General features: G+C 47.0%; 1 protein-coding gene across 1 annotated transcript in view; it reads right to left on the reverse strand.

Moving 5' to 3' along the window:
- The window catches only part of SHB (SH2 domain containing adaptor protein B), a 135069-nt gene extending 118604 nt beyond the window's left edge, over positions 1-16465 (reverse strand). The window contains exon 1 of the mRNA XM_065406819.1: positions 15905-16465. Within this exon, the coding sequence (XP_065262891.1) occupies positions 15905-16465 (561 nt within the window). The remainder of the gene's footprint in view (positions 1-15904) is intronic.
- Positions 16466-16759: the final 294 nt, after the last annotated feature.

Consider the following 16759-nt stretch of genomic DNA (forward strand, 5'->3'; position numbering starts at 1 on the left):
TAACGAGCGAACTGTCTCTTACAGATTCATTTCCAACTCCCACCCTTAGAGAAGTCAAGTAAGGACACTTCACTGTACTGCTCGCTGTTCTGGCTTAGTGGGAAGGCGCCTCTAAGACTCCCTGGTTTGACTCTTCACCCCGAAACCCACTCCTGCACCCTGCTAACAGGCACGGGCAGCAGGGATCGTAGCCTGGGGGAGGCTGTGCCTCCCCAAACAGCCTGGCGTGGGCCCACGCTCCACCCCCAGACTCCCTCCTGCAGTTCCTGGAGCTCTGCCCTGGCAGGGGCTGGCTGGGCCTGGCCTCCTGCAGGGACTTGGGGTGGCTGGCGCTGGGGCTGCGGGCTATGATGGGGGTGCTCTGGGCTCCTGCACAGGAGGGGGATGGGGACGGGACATGGGCTAGTCTCCCCCCAATGGCCGGGTCACCGGACGCCCATGCTAACGGGATTTCTTTCCAATGTGCTGGGCCAGATGGGACTCTCTGGAGCCCCGGAACCAGTCGTTTTAGTTCTTGGGGAGCTGGGGGTGGGAAGTCACCACACGGCCTCTTCCCGTGCTGACCCAGGGCCCTCACACACACCTTCATTTCTTAATTGCTCATGGTGTCCCTAGCCTCTGTTTGTCAGAAGCTGGGCATGGATCACTTGATGATTCCCTGTTCTGTTCATTCCCTCTGGGGCACCTGGCACTGGCCACTGTCTGAAGACAGGATACAGGGCTAGATGGACCTTTGGTCTGACCCAGTAGGGCCGTTCTTAGGTTCTTATGGATGGACCAATGGTCAGGGCACTAGCCTAGACTTAGAAGACCTGGGTCCAAGTCCACAGACATACCATGTCACCCTGGGCAAGTCGCTTGGCCTCTATGCCTCAGGTCCCAGCTGTCCAATGTAGATATCGGCCCGGCCCTGCCCCTAGGGTGCTGCGAGGAGAAATACACTAAAGATCGCGAGGCTCCGTGACACTGCAGTGAAGGGGGGCAGATGAATACCAGAGATAAACAGATCTCTTCCTGAAGCAGAGCTCTGCAGGCCCATGGCCAGTCTTGGAAACTTTCACTTCTCCACGGAGAAGGGCTGTCCAAGGCTGAAGAATCAGTCTCAGTTATTCCAACTTCACGTACTTTTTAAAGCCATTTCCTTTGGCAGTTCCAGGGGAGAAGGGATTAGAAAGGCCTGCAAGGTTCCGCTCACTTGTTTTCTTTGTTACTACGGAGAACTCACTAAACCTAGCGTTTCATACATAGCTGCCAGCTGCCGCAAATCCCCACAGAGGAGATTTAGGATTTAAACTGCCTGCAAAGTGACTGTTTCTTAGAGATCTGCCGCAGGAGATCTCTGGCTCGGCTCCAGCTCGGCTGCCCAGCATCAGCCATAATCAAGTCCCTCCTTTGCAGTGGGACTTGGAAAGGAGATAGGAGCACAGAGGGGTGTTGGCAAACTTTCACTTACCATCCCTCGTCCCTGTATCTGATCTCCAGTTGCTCCCAATGGCACAGAGATTTACTGGATAGCCACAAGGCGTGAAAGCAATGTCAGCACACCAAGGTGACCCCACCACATAGCATGCTAGAGCAAGGCAAGCAGACCCCGCTTTCACCAGTGCTTCTCCCCTTGACTCAGAGATTCTTGTTCAAAGGGCAGCGCTTTCAAAAAGCAAACATTGATTTCCCACCGCCGCACATTGCACTGGGAGTCTCAGAGCAGAGGAGGGCAGAACTTCATCTGGAATTTCTTTCCTATAGCTGTAGAAAGCAGAGACCGGTTAGTTAACAAACGTACATGCTTGGGGGGGGTTGCATTCCTTTAAACTGCTCTCTGAACACTGTTGTGCCAGGATCAATTGAGATGCTTTGCAAGAGAAGTTACATTTTCACCTACAGCCATAGCACTGTGGGCTGTGATCTTGTCAGATCTCACAAGCTTGGCAAGGTCAGCCCTGTTTGGTCCTCAGATCAGAGAACTGCTGCATTAGTGTTGTAAGTTCACTCGCGAGCGCTCTTCCTGCCGAGCGAGAATTACACACCAGTGCCTCCAGCATGACTGGGGTGGGTTAGGCTCTGGGTTATTGGTAGTACTGTATTTTCAATGAGAATCAGAGCTAAGACATTGTATAGACAGGAACTAAATAACATCATGGCACTTCTTGCAAGAGCAAGCGGTTACCTATTTTGAACCCAAATAACATATTGTGTCCACACATTCTCCCTTCACCTTTCCCCATCAGGAACTCTGTCGTGGTGCTGTGAGCTGTTATACACCAGACATTGGAGGTGATGGAATACAGCAAGGGGCAACATGACCCCTGTATATGTAGTTAGTGACATGCTTTGCATCCTTTAGATTAGAGCAGACGTGGGCAAAATAAGGCCCGTGGGCCACAGCTGGCCCGCGGGACCGTCCTGCCCAGCCCCTGAGCTGGGGGAGGAGGTTCTGGGAGGGGTTGGATAGGCGTGGGAGTCCCAGGGGGCCTGTCAGGGGGCGGGGGTGTGGATGGGGTCAGGGCAGTCAGGGGACAGGGAGCGGGGGGGATTTGGATGGGTTGGGGGGGTCTGAAGGGGGCAGTCAGAGGTGGGAAGTGGGAGGGGGCCAGGCTGTTTGGGGAGGCACAGCCTTCCCTACCTGGCCCTCCATGCAGTTTTGAAACCCCAATGTGGCCCTCAGGCCAAAAAGTTTGCCCACCCCTGGATTAGAGGCACCATATGAAAAGGCAAGTGACTAAAGTCACCCTGAAGAAATTTAAGAGTGCAAGTGAATGCAACTTGGCGACACAAGCAAAATCCATCTGAAACCAAGAGGTCTCAGAGCTGAAAAAGTGTGTTGTCACCAACCAGATGTTGCACTTCACGATAGCTGTAGCAAAGTGACAATGGGTTACTGTTGTTTCTGACAACAAATATTCAGAAAAACCCAAGAGTGACTCACAATTGCAATTTAAAAAGAAATTAAGATGAAAATCCACGAAAACCATTTGAAGCCCTCGCAGCCCAAACTGTGGCTCTTGGCAATTTAATTGTTGGGTAATAGTGGCTTGTTGGCTTTCCAACTCAAATTTAAAGGGCTATTCTAAAAACTGCTGTCAGCAAGCTCCCCGTTGTGGAGGCTAAACCACTGGCTACAGTTTTCATCATTACTGAATTCCTTCGAGGACTCTTTCAGAATGTGGCTCTGTTAGATGTAGAAGGAAAGAAAGAAAAGCCAGTCAGTAACAAGGCCAAATTGATTTTGCTCCAAACCTATATCTGAAGCCTGCTTAGGGCATAAGACACATATTGAGCATTTAACAGAGTCAGAGGCTGCTGAAAACATGAGATACTGAATAGCTTAGGCCCAGAACACTGCATATTAAGCACGTTGATTTAAATCATGATTTAAAGCACGTTGATTTAAATCATGATTTAAAGCACTAGTCAGGAAGACTCTATTTAATCATGGATTTCTACATAAAAGTGCATTCTTGTTGGTTGTTATAACCTTAATACACCTCTACCCCAATATAACGCTGTCCTTGGGAGCCAAAAAAATCTTACCGTGTTATAGGTGAAGCCACGTTGTATTGAACTTGCTTTGATCCACCGGAGTGCGCAGCCCCGCCCCCCCGGAGCGCTGCTTTACCGCGGTATATCCGAATTCGTGTTATATCAGGGTAGAGGTGTACATATTCTTCACAACTCAGAGATAGATGAAACCCAAACTGGGTCTCTTTTATGGCCTGCTGCCATTATAGGTTTTCCCTTCTAGGGAGAGAATGGTATGGTGGATCTCAAATCAATGAAGGCTACACTCAGAAAGATCTCAAGACTTCTGGAATATGCTGCTCAAACTGTTTCACTTGTTTCTACTGCCTGTCCCTCCCTTCTCACATTTATCTCCAGACGTTTTCCTCCTTGTCCAGATCTAGTCCGCCTCCAACAATTTCTACTCATTGAATATTTTGAAACTTTGCACTTTTATAGAGAGAGGTAAGGGATTGACTCTGTGTACACAAATTTGCAGAGGGATAATAGGGTTGAGGTCTGTTATTTCTCACCTCTATATATTATTTATTTATTTATGAACATTTTTGCTGTTAACAACTGTTATTTCTGGAGACACAAATCCAGTTTGAGAACTGCAAAACTAAGCATCTCTGATGGTATCTTCTAGACTGAGCACTGAGTGCCATTGGGTAGATAGAAAGATTAACCTAAATCTATACCGAAGCACCTGGAACCCCATAAAATTGGGTCCCTAATCCATGAACTATTGGAAGTCATTTACAAAACTTTTCTTAAACATTACATGAATATATTGTCTCATACTACAGAATTAGAATTTATAATCCCTATTCCATGATGAGATATCTTTGAGCTATAATGTATGTTAATTAAAACTATCTTTAGATAGGTTTTTTCCTCAAAAAGCATTTTATCAAAAATATTCTATTTTTTTTTATTTTTAAAAAAAAACCTCATTGATTTTTATCCACCCTGATATTAAGGCAGCATTAATGTATCTACAAGTAGAACTGCAGTCACATAAGGATTATAGGATTGCTGTCCGGGAAGAAGCACCAGGAATGAAAATGGGGTAGATTTTCGTCTTTCCTCCCCAACCTCAAACAATGCTTTCACCTGCACCCATCAGCCTGAGAGCGCAGAATTTCAGCAGGACTTACCCAGTAACACTGTAGCACACACCTCTGCATACATCCTTTAGCCCTAAGAGAATGGGTACTACTTAGGCACAAATCAATCCGATAGTGAACAAAAGGTGCTGAAGTACGTCAGAGTAACAAACTGAGCTTCAGGTAGCAATAAGGAGCTATTTGTTCTGTGCAGTCAGAATCTGCTCATTAACCCATCACCAGCTAATGAATTTCAGCGGTGCTACCCAGACAGATAGATTCTAGGGCAGAGCAAATGTTGTGTGGAGGAGAATGAATGAGGATATAAAGAAATGGTGACAGATATGTGAAATTACAGAGCACGCTTATCTGGGCCAGTAAGTTTGGTTCCTTAATGCTAGGTAAGTAGGCAGACAGGGTGTGGTGGGGTGGGTAGGAGGAAGAGCGCTTTACTAGCCTTTCCTTGTGACAATTCCCTGGGAAGGAGAGTCACTAGAAAAGGGCCTCATCCTCCCTAATTGAACTAACTTCGTTATCTCTAGACTGATTCTTCCCTGCATATTTATACCTGCCTCTGGAAATTTCCACTACATTCATCTGACAAAGTGGGTATTCACCCACGAAAGCTTATGCTCCAATTCGTCCGTTAGTCTATAGGGTGCCACAGGACTCTTTGTCGCTTTTTAAGGATAGAAGTTTATCATGAGCTGGGATATTCAGAGCCAGCCCCCACCCCCCGCCCGACGTTGGATCTGAGAAACTCGATGCCACACTTCGAGAGTTTGGGAAGAATTCTAGACCCATCTACGGCTGTAGAGGCAGGACTACAGGCTGCTGCGTTCTCCCTACCAGCCCAATACTCTGTAAGCCACCGCTGTGATCCCCGGTCATAGAGAGGGGCAGCTGAATAGCCTGATACACAGGGGTGAGGTACGTTTAGAGACATCCAAGCCATTATCAAATAAATCAGTTAAAACAATAACTAGGTCAGGCAACACACACATTCACTATGCGATAGGGACAAGAGAATCACACTAAAGGGGCTAGTCACAGACTGGTTTGCAGTACGTAAGATGGCATTAAAAACCATGGGTCAAGCAATCTCCAGCAACACATACGCTCCGTGAGCACAAGTCTAAATGATCTCCTCCAATGGCCCACAACGTCACCATTCAGATTGCAACCAGACCACCACCATGTGACCCAGCATTCCCCCTGTGCCCCCATCACATTCTTTAAACTCATGGCGCGGAAATGGTTTTGGGCTGCTTCATGAACGGGAGAGGTGAGACTCTTTCATTTGTGACAAAACGGCACCCATGAAAGACAAAGCACTGCCTCTCCGTTTGGAGATGGAACACGGTCACATTCCCTGCAAACACACCCACACCAAATGGTCCTTTTCTCCTCCACAAGCTGCAGCTGTGACTTACTGGTTGTTCTGAATCCGTCAGACATAGCTTAGGGCACAAACAAGGCACCACCAATGTTGTCCGGCCTGGGTCGCTGTCTATGTGGTTGAAGCCCATAACTTTTCCCTAAGTACTGTTCGGTGGAGGGATTATTTTGGTCGGCCCCTTGTCCGTGTTTTTCCAGCTGCCCAACGGCATGCCTGCCATAGCTGACGCTTTGGCCTCATTCTTAACGCCTGTCCCAGTTATTTCCATCTTCTTTTCTTCATAACTTTGGAGATAAGTAGTTGTTAAATGCTAACAAATCTCCGTATCTGTTACAAATTCATTCCATTTAATAGCTAGCATTTTACAAAGCCATTTGCTTTGTAAAAATCAACACTCCAGCCAGCTCCTCAGCCAGTTCTTTTAAAATTCTTGGATGCAAGTTATCTGTACTTGCGCATTTAAAACTATTTAAGTTTCGTAGCTGCTGTTTAACATCCTCCTGACACACTACTAAAATGGACAGAGTTATCAGGTTGCAGATTGTCAGTACACCCAATCTTGTGTAAGCTGGGGAATGCAGTTGCCACTTTGCTAATTCAGGACATTATTCCCTTCCAGATACACCTCTACCCCATAACGCTGTCCTCGGGAGCCAAAAAAAATCTTACCGCGTTATAGGTGAAACCGCGTTATATCAAACTTGCTTTGATCCGCCCCCCCAGAGCACTGCTTTACTGCGTTATATCCGAATTCGTGTTATATCGGGTGGCGTTATAACGGGGTAGAGGTGTATTCCCATTGGCTTGCACTTTACTGCCAAAGTACATGAAGATTCTCCTCTACTGTTCCTTTGCCTTCTCAAGTAAAGGTTGAATGGGGCGTTGCTGGGGTTCTCATTAGATATGTTTTTTCATAATTAATTAACCCCATTGTTTCTGTGATGCGGCATGCACAGAAAGTACACACAGGCTTGAGGGAATGGTTCAACCTAGACACTGGTGCCAAATTAGAATATAGTCTCACCTCTCCTGTTTGACGTCGCCACTGACTTCATCATGAGAAAAAGCACAGCTAGATACAACACAGGAATTGTACGGCTCAACAATAGTGCACTAGAAGATCTAGATTTTGCTCGCCACATAGCTCTAAGCGACAACTCAACCAACTGTGGTTGAATCAAGTTTAATTTTTTTTTAAGTTTTTCTATAACACTTATCACTGCTCTATCGGAGCACATCATAAACATTAATACATTACGCTCACCACTAAGGTCTGCTGTGTACTACAGACCATAGGCGCCAACTTCTCCTGGCACCAGGGGGTGCTCCCACCCCCCACCCGCCCTCAGCCCTGCCCTGATTCCACCCCTACCCCGCCCTCCTCCCCTAAGCGCGCTGCATTCCCGCTCCTTTCCTCTCCCTCCCACAGCTTGTTTCGCGGCAGCAAGCCTGGGAGGAGAAGCGGGGACGCGGCGCGCTCAGGGGAGGAGGCGGAGCCGAGCTGGGGATGGGGGGCAGGGATCTTGGCTGCAGAGCACCCACCAATTTTTCCCCATGGGTGCTCCAGCCCCGGAGCACCCACGGAGGCGGCCCTTATGCTACAGACCTATGTCAGTACAACAACATCACTCAGCGGTGCAAAAAATCCACATCCCTGAGCAATGTAGTTATAGCAACCTAGCCCCACCGCGTAGACAGTGCTATGTCGGGGGGAGAGCTTCTCCCATCCACACAGCTACCGCCTCTCAGGGAGGTGGATTAACGATGCCAACGGGAGAGCTCTCCTGTCGGTGTAGAGCACTTTCATTAAAGCGCTACAGCAGTGCAGATGTGCCAATGCAGCCTTTTAAATGTAGACGTGCCCTAAGTAGTGAACAAAAAATAGAATCACCCTTGTTATTGGGGTTTAGGAGGTTAGCCGGGGTCTAAGTGCCAGAGAAGGGTGGACACACCTAGGTTCAGCTCAGTATTTTTGACAGAAAAAGCGTCACCTTCAGAACATAAACTTGACCTTACAAGAACACTTCAGGGGTGCCCAAAAAGCGAGAAGCACTCAGGAGAAGTTGGTCCTCTTCCCAATCTGACCCTGACTTCTTCTGACCTCTCTGCAGCTCTGTTCCCAGCCTGGAAAAGGAGAGCCAATATTTCCATACCACACAGGCTGTTGGGAGATGCTCAGATACTGCGGTGATGAAATGTGCAATGCTCAAGCCACAAACGTTCCAGTTTTACCCTTCACTGCTAAGGAAACTGCTTCCAACCTAACAGCTGTTCTGGTTTTAAAACAGCAGTCAGGAGACTGTCAAAAGTTATTTTCCAAAAGAAATAGCTTTACGATGACCCAGAGCTTGATCAAAAGAGCTGAGCAACTGGCTTTCAGGTCAGGCTCACAGATGGGAAAGTCACCATTTCTAGAGACAAAATAGGTGCAGACCGTATAGTATGTCGAGGCCCCAGAGACAGAGAAGGGCCTGAACGTCTCTCTAACACTACCCTCTGAGTGAAGGAGCAATGCTTATAGACTAGATAAATAAGAATCTACACCCCTTCCTGGAAGGAAAGAGCTGCAGCCATATATAGGCTATATAGCGAGAAGTGAGGACTCCAGCAGACACTAAGCCAGAACGAGGGACCGGAAAGAGGAAAAGCTGCGTGATGTGAAATAATCTATTCTTACAATTAGGGCGGGGGAAGGAAATCAGTCTTCACAAGACATCAAATACAAGCAGTTAAAAGTAATTAAAAGGCCTGGTGGTCAAGGACGCTGAAGATGCACTATCGATGGCATTTATTACTCTAACTTTTGCCACTGAAAGAAGGTTCTCAAGTTTGATTCTCAGGTTACAGGTACCCTCAATTATTTGTGGAAGAGAGTTTGCTCATGTGCGCAGGGCTATACTGAAGATATTTGACTGGAAAGTTTCCATGAGTAGTGAGTGCTTACAACATGGTATTTCATAATTGGAGAAAAACGGAGGATGCTGGAATACTGAAGGAAAACGGATGCATACCAACCTATAAATTCTCCTCTTCCTTTCCTATGCTAGCCTCCCCTGACGACTGTCCACTGGCCTTACCCTCCTGGCTGTAATCTGGACAGATCTCACAAGCCAAGCAGTCAGGGTGGGCCAATGCTTTGAGGGGAGATCTCAGAGGACTAGCTGGGTGACGGTTATTTCATGGGTGGCATTTTACTGAGTTAGCACTGAACAGGGAGGGGTTCCATGATGGTCCAGCAGGCAGTCTGTCAATAGGAATGTGTAGTATAACTCCTCAACATCACATCCTATGGCATGGCACTTCTTTCCCAGGGAAAGTCCAAGGCAGATACTTATATTCTGTCTATCGATAGCCCCTTACCGCTCTAAATGGAGATATTTCTCACTTGGACTGTTGTAGGATTGCTAACCAATGTTAGACAGTTGCTGTACTTGACCTGCCACTAGAATAATCACACCTCTGTGTGTACACAGGCTCAAACAAGTGTTGCAATTCAACATTTGTGAAGTACTTACAGATCTTCAGATAAGAGCCACTGTAGAAGAACATACTAGTATTTTGTCCTTAAAAATCTAAATGCCTCTTCTGCACAGCAATCTTACAACGTTCAAGCCTGTTTAAATGCTAGTATCAATCACAACACTTCATCACCATGTACATTAGATGCATTTTGGTTGTTTTAATTGCTTACGTGCAATGAGTCCACAAAAGACAGATTGATACTTTACACAGCACGGAAGAAACAGGAAATATTTAAGAATGTGTTAAAGAAATCTCAATTAAAAAAAATAGCACCACTCTGATCAGGAATGTTATATTAGTATCACTAGTTTCAGATTAAAGGCTCAGACAGAATATCCCCATATTGCTTGGAATATATGAAACTGTCCTGGTCAAAACAACAAAGCCGTCTTGCACATAACTTTTAGCCTGGGTGTATGGTGTTCCTTAGAACTACATCCCACAGAAATAAAACGTTTTTCTTCATGTTGCAATGTGGTGTTGGCCACATGAAGCAGTGTGGGTGCAAACGAACAGAGAGACATACCTTCCTCAAAACTTGGGCGAGAATGCAGCCAACTGTGCCAGCGAGGCTCTCGCCTTCAGATACAGAACCCTACCTCCCAGCAGCTGCCATGTGGCGTTTGTGCGCCCCTCCCTCATTTCTGCTCTGCCCCCTCAGACTAAGAGTATTTATTATGCCATCAAATACACCCACTTCTTTGGCAGCACATCTCGCACCTGCTATGTGTCACTGCATTCCGTGCCTAATGCAGAGGAGACTGTGCAGGAAGTGATTTGTTACGAAACGAGAACAGTGATTAAAACAAACTTTTTCCACAGTCTGAAACCTGAGATGATCTTAAGGAGGAAAACTACTCAGACCTTTAAAGGAAGAGGGGCTCTTTTGGCTTAGTCACTTTAAACAATCCGTACTAGAAGTTTCATTAATGCAACCAAACATACGCTTTTAACAAAAGCCCACCTTAAATATAAGCAGACATTCTGGGCCCGATTCTCTCGCGCATGGTACCTTGCACTGACATTCACACCTGTGGAAGAAGGTGAAGGGGGCAGTGTGTGCAAGATCTCACTGGGGGAGGATGCTGCTGTAATGCTTCATCCCCATTTTGCACACATCTACCCGAACACAGAAAGTGCAAGACGGAGATGAATCAGGCCCTCTCAATTCCACCTCAAAGAGTTCTACCATGGCAACTACCGCTTTGAGCAAAAAAGCCAAGTAAATACACTAAGCTCTTTGGGCCCAGTTTTGTCCTGAAATACCCAGATGGAATTCCCACAGAAGTAACTAGACGTGGGAGACTCTGGAGCATGCAGGGTTGCAGAACCACAATGCATTGACTAGATATTTTAAAAGTTGATTCCCACTGTTTCACTTACATGATGTTTTTCCTTGTCGGACTCTCTTTCCCCAAATTCACCAGCTTTGATTCTTCAGGTACCTCCGAGTCGCAGGTTATTGTCGGTCACAACATCAAACATGCACATGCAGCTTTGACAGGCAGGTGAGGGATCAGCTTGATTTTGTGTTAAGTAAATCATGTCAGATATTCCTGCAGGAACTAATTTTTTGACTGCATCAGCACCTAATGGATTTGTTTTTAAAAGCTTTATGTAGAGCAGGAGTCTCAAAAATAAAAAACCCACCACCATTTCCAAAAGTTATAGTCACAGCCTAGTAACTGTCTGAGGTGCCTAAGTACCTCTCCATCTGCAGCGCAGTGCTGGAGTGCAAGACAGCCACGGACCAGTTACGAAGCAAACAAGGTGCTTCACAGCACAAGAGGCTCCAGTTGACACAACAGTGTTTAGGTTTCACTTTTGCCCAATCGTTGCTCTGGGCCAGATCAGCGGGTTTTCCATTGGTTTAAACATATTTCACAAGGCTCACGAACAGGCCATCACACAGTAAGCTTTGCCACATGCTGTCAGGGCCGGGACTCCACAACGGCATTGGGTTCCTGGGCTGCGTGTACATTCATTTAAAAAGCTCCGTTCTATACCCACTGCACAGCTCAATTACTGACGTCTAATGAATTCGACAGTTTAACACACGAGCAGATTTATGACATTTAGTGTTACCGTTAACGCAGAAAGCGTTAAGTAAAGCCATATGTTGTCACCTAATGCAGAGTGCCCCTTTTTCTTGGTTATCTGGGAATATTGCAAGTTTGTTGGGGCAGGGAATCACGTCTCCTGAGTGTTTGTACTTAGTGCTTAGCAAATTATTTGTATTACAGTAGCGCTTGGGGCCCTGATCTTGGCTGAGGCCTCTAATGTGTTAGGCGCTGTACAACGAGAGGCAGTTCCTGCCCCAAAGAGCTGACAATCTAAACAGAGAAGATAGACAGCGCAGGAGAGAAAACAGTGGCCCAGAGAGGTGAACTGACTGGCCCACCTTCCCACAACAGAGCAATGCCAGAGCTGGGAAAAGAACCTCGGTTCCCTGACTCCCATGGCCCACTGAGTAGACCACACTGTCACCCATGGGGCCCCAGCACCAACTGGGGTCTTTGGACACTGAAATATAAATATTATTAAAGTCAACCAATACCTACGAGAATCTTGTGCTGAACTTAAGGTTCTAACGAGTATTTCATAGAAAGAGTGATTCCCTGTCCTTTGGACCAACTTTCCAGGCCCTTCCGCTGCTTGTCAGAGTAATGGAAAAGCCAGAGAGTTCTCATTTCCACAACTGAGAGGAAGCAAATAATTCAGCTGGAAAGTTATGTCGTTCCTCTTTGTTCTATAGCTGAGAAAGTCAGTGTTCAGGAAATTAACGCCTCCTACGAAAGTTAACAGAAATATCATCTGATGTTACTAAACAGGAAAGCTTCATTGTTTGGGCTGAGTCCTCAGTCTATAGCTGGATTCCTTGGAACACTGAAAAGTCAGTAATGACCTCCAAATCCTATTATGTGGAATATTAGCCTGGTACCATGCATGTGGAAATATAGTCTGAGTATGCACTTAGCACAGTCAGAGAAGTCAGACAACTTATATCTGGTACCCCCCCCATGAGACCAGGTACATTAATGTTCATGACTGAGATGAGCCATCACAGCAGGAAACAAGACTAACACGAGCTCAGGCAAAAATAGTTAAGTATATATGCCTTTCACACTACAGCCGTGGTCTGGTTCCAGTTTTGTTCTTCAAAATGCTAAGAGCTTGTGTTCTCTCTCACTTATATCAATCAGAAAAGTGATAACTGAGATTTGGGAAGTCACTTTTGGCATTATCCTACTTTAAGAGCCTTCAACTGCTTATCCAAACTATTTTTAAACAATGATTGTTGGGTTTTTGTTTTGTTTAACTTAGCATGTAGCCTCAGAACAAGTATATAATTGAAAAGAGCAGTTCCCTGAGTTGTTCCAATCTAATGGGTAAATACTGTACATGTTTTATAACAGGCTGCCATGGTTGCAGATTTAGAAGCTGCTATTTAAAAAAAAAAAATTGCTCCAGTAGGGTTTAAAATTGAGTAAAATGATTTTGCTTGTGACGGTCACGTGATTTTTAGAAATTCATGCCCAATGAGCAACTATTATGCATTACATATGCCCTACTAGGCAGGTACTTTCTAAATATACATGCCCCAAAGGAGGAGATGCCGGAGGCACGCCACTTTCAAATACAGATCTCAAGCCATGCGGCCTATGGAGAAGTGAAACAAGAATTAATATTTTAACTTTAAATCACTCACTTCCTTGAAAAGAAGTGTTTCCAGTCAGTGACTACATATGACTGACTGACAATACAATAAATATCTTGGAGTTTTAATCTTATTTTATCCTGACAACTTGATTTATTTGGAATTAGGTTAGGACAGAATATAATGTATTCATTTAAATCACAATGGAAATGTGTTACCATTCAATTCAACCATGTTATATGCCTAAACATGCACACACTTACCCAATTTAAATTGATAATATCCAGCAAATATTTAGATTATATGAACCTACTGTTACATTAATCTCTCCTGTACACTCCAGAGTACGCTGCCATTGAATTGAGAACTAGTCACTACTACGCTCAGGGAAAACTAGACTATGGTTATCAGGATAATAAAAGCGGGGATACCAGCTTCACTTTTAAGTGATTAATACTACTTCCCTGTACAAAGGCCGCCATGATTTCTCCATAGATGGTCTAGTGTTTGCAGTGCTTGGTACATACCTGTAGAGCAGTGGTTCCCAAACCGGGGTTTGTGAACCCTGGAGGTTCGTGAAATGTTAGAGGGGGTTCTCGGGAAAAAAATTCCTAATGGCGGCCAGAGCTGTCCCTAGGGACCCCAGGCAGCACTGGGCCAGAAGCCCGGAGCCCCTGGACTTCCAAGAACTAAGCAGATCAAAGCAAGCATATCTATCACACTGAGGAGATTTAAACTTCAAAACTCTTTATAAGAAATGAAAAGGGAGGTGGATATATTTTGTTGTTTTTAAAATTAAATAGGCAGCTAGTATTGTTTTTTAAATTATTATCAAGAACAAGTTTAAGCTTTGTTGTAACGTGCGGTGTTTGCCTGGACTGCTCAAGATCCGAATGCTTGTGTAGGAGGAACTCTGAGTTGGCTTCTTAAATCCCTTCATGCTGTTTCACATCTGATACTCCTTGATGAAACATAGGAGCCTTGTCTTACAACAGGCTTATTCAAAGTGATACAAGCTATGAAAGTGAGATCTTGGAAGAGTGTTGCCGTTTTCATAATGTAATAAAAATACTGTAATGATACATAATAATTAATAATAAATAGCGTGTAATAAGCATGTCAAACACAAATTTTATATTTCCAAGATCACTGCTTTTATAATTTATACTCGGGTAAAGGACAAAATCCCTGGAAATATTCATTTTTAGGAGGGGGGTCGCAAGACTTGACATTTTAGTGAAAGGGGTTCACAGGTTGTTAACGTTTGGGAACCACTGCTGTAGAGAAATACTACCCGAAGAAAGCAAAATATTTACAGTTGAGCCTCAAGCACTGAAGTCTGTTTCAGTGTTGTGCCTTCTATTGCACAAACCACCAATAGATATGGCGTAATCAATGGGACTTTACTCAACCTTAATCTCTGCTTCACCTTTGCCACTGAACTTCCCCTCCCATTCATTTACAGGCATTTCTATGGTGCTCATCACCATAGTATTGAGTGTCTATTTACATTTCAACATAAGTGACTAAAAGCAACCCTTCCATAATGTTCAGATCAGTCAGTGACTGACATATGGAGCTAACCTCACGTGCTGAATCACATCTTGGTCAGGTATTCTTATATTCTAGAACCTACACCAGAAGTAAGCAGTGACCAGCAAAATAATTCAGTTGTATGGAAGAGAATCCCTATATTCTTAATTTTTTTTAAAGCCTTTCCAAACATTGGGCATAAGTTTCCATTAAATAGTCTCTAAAGCAATCTCACTACCATTTGCCTTACTCTTAAAATCAACTTTTTTAATTTGTTCAGTATGACTGCCTACAGACAGCGTACATACAAAAGGAGGAAGGTGATGTATACTGCTTTCCCTATGAACAGCTGTCAAAAAGTTATGTAGTAAGCACCCATAACTTAAATCACAAAATTATTTCCACAGAGCATCTTCAGGAAAAATGCAAATGATTGAAGCCAAGAAATCTCCTGATTCTAGCACATAAATCACTTTTCATATCTGAAGACAAAATAATGAGATGGATTGAAAATCAGGCAAAGTAGGTCACAGCGAAACCTGTAAAAAGCTTCACTTGCTTTCTGATGTTTGATGCATGGGTGACACAAAATCACAGACAGCAATAGAACAGATGGTGATGTATCCTCAGCACTCCTAGCAACCTTGCTAACACCTCCAGCTCTGAGTGCCAGCACCAAGTGGCTGGCGTTAAACTCCTTTGAATACGCTGGTTATTGTAGTGCCTGACCCACAGTTCTTTTTCTCTTTTCCAAATATTATTTCCTACAACGCTGAGATTAAAAAAAATCTCTCTCCCTTTACTGACCTGGACACCTCTCCTTTCTCTCTTTCTTCCCCCCTCTGACACATGATGGCATCAGATCTTGCTCTTTGATTTGGTCAGAGAAAGCAGTTGAGTCACCGTCACCACACGGAGCCTAGTGGTACCCAGGCCTCTGACCAAGAGACAACCTGCCCTAGCTGGTCTCCCCTCAAGCACTTCGCACCCTGCGTCTCAAAGATTCCCCGCGGGCGTGTGCAGAACTGGTGTCACTTCAGCTCCCGCAGACCGGGCAGCTGTACTGCCCAAAACCAGGGTCACAGCCCTGCCAAGCCTCGAGCTTGGGCACCGCTTGCCTGTCTGCCCCGAGACCCGTCCCGTCCCACGGCAAACCCAGTACCCCATGCCCGGCGGCTCTCTCACCTTCTCCGGCTTGGCGGAAGGGACGCTGCTCTCCGGCGGCTCCGGGCACTTGCCCACCTTCTTGCCGGCGCCGCCGGGCGGGCTCCAGGTGATGGCCGGGGCGGCGGCGCCCTTGCAGCCCCCCGCGCCCTCGCAGCCGCTGTCGATCTTGATGAGCCGGTGCTTGGGGGAGAGATAGCGGCCGTCGGGCGGGGTGGGCGGCCGGCGCTCGCTCTGGCTGCGGAAGAGGTGCGGCGAGCCGGCGGCCGAGGGAGGCTTGGCGGCCGGCTCCTCGGGCGCGCAAGGCTCCGGGCGGCACAGGGCGCGCAGCTTGCGCAGGGACGAGCCGGGCCCGCTGTAGGGGTCCTCAAAGTCGCGCTCCTTCTGGGCGCGGTAGGCGCGCAGCAGCTCGCCGGGGTCGTCGCACAGGTGGCGGGGCGCCAGGCGGGGCGAGGTGTGGCGGTGCGCGGCCAGCAGCTCGGCCCCGGGGCGCCGGTCCCGGTAGTCGGGCCGCGGCGGCTGCGGGGGACTCTTGGCCTTGTTGTTGCCCAGGCTGAAGTACTTGGTCAGCCACTTGGCCATGGTCCGGCGCTAGGGCGCAGCGCCCATGGGGAGGGCGCACGGGGGGCCGGGCCGGGGCGCTGCCCGGCGCTCAGAGGCGCTGCCCACCGCCGCGCCCGGCCCGCGGCAGCCCCTGCCCCGCCATGGGGCCGCCCGGCCGCGGGCTCCGGCCGCCTCCTGCCCCGCGCGCAACTTTCCTGGCGCCGGGGGCTCCCCGCGGGCACCGCCGCTCCCCGCGCCGCTTCTCCCGGCACCCGCTGCGGGCTCCGGGCAGCGAGCGAGCGAGCGTCCTGCTCGGCTCCGGCTGCTGCCCCG

Source organism: Emys orbicularis, chromosome 6, assembly GCF_028017835.1.
Source record: "Emys orbicularis isolate rEmyOrb1 chromosome 6, rEmyOrb1.hap1, whole genome shotgun sequence".
NCBI classification, from domain to species: Eukaryota; Metazoa; Chordata; order Testudines; family Emydidae; genus Emys; species Emys orbicularis.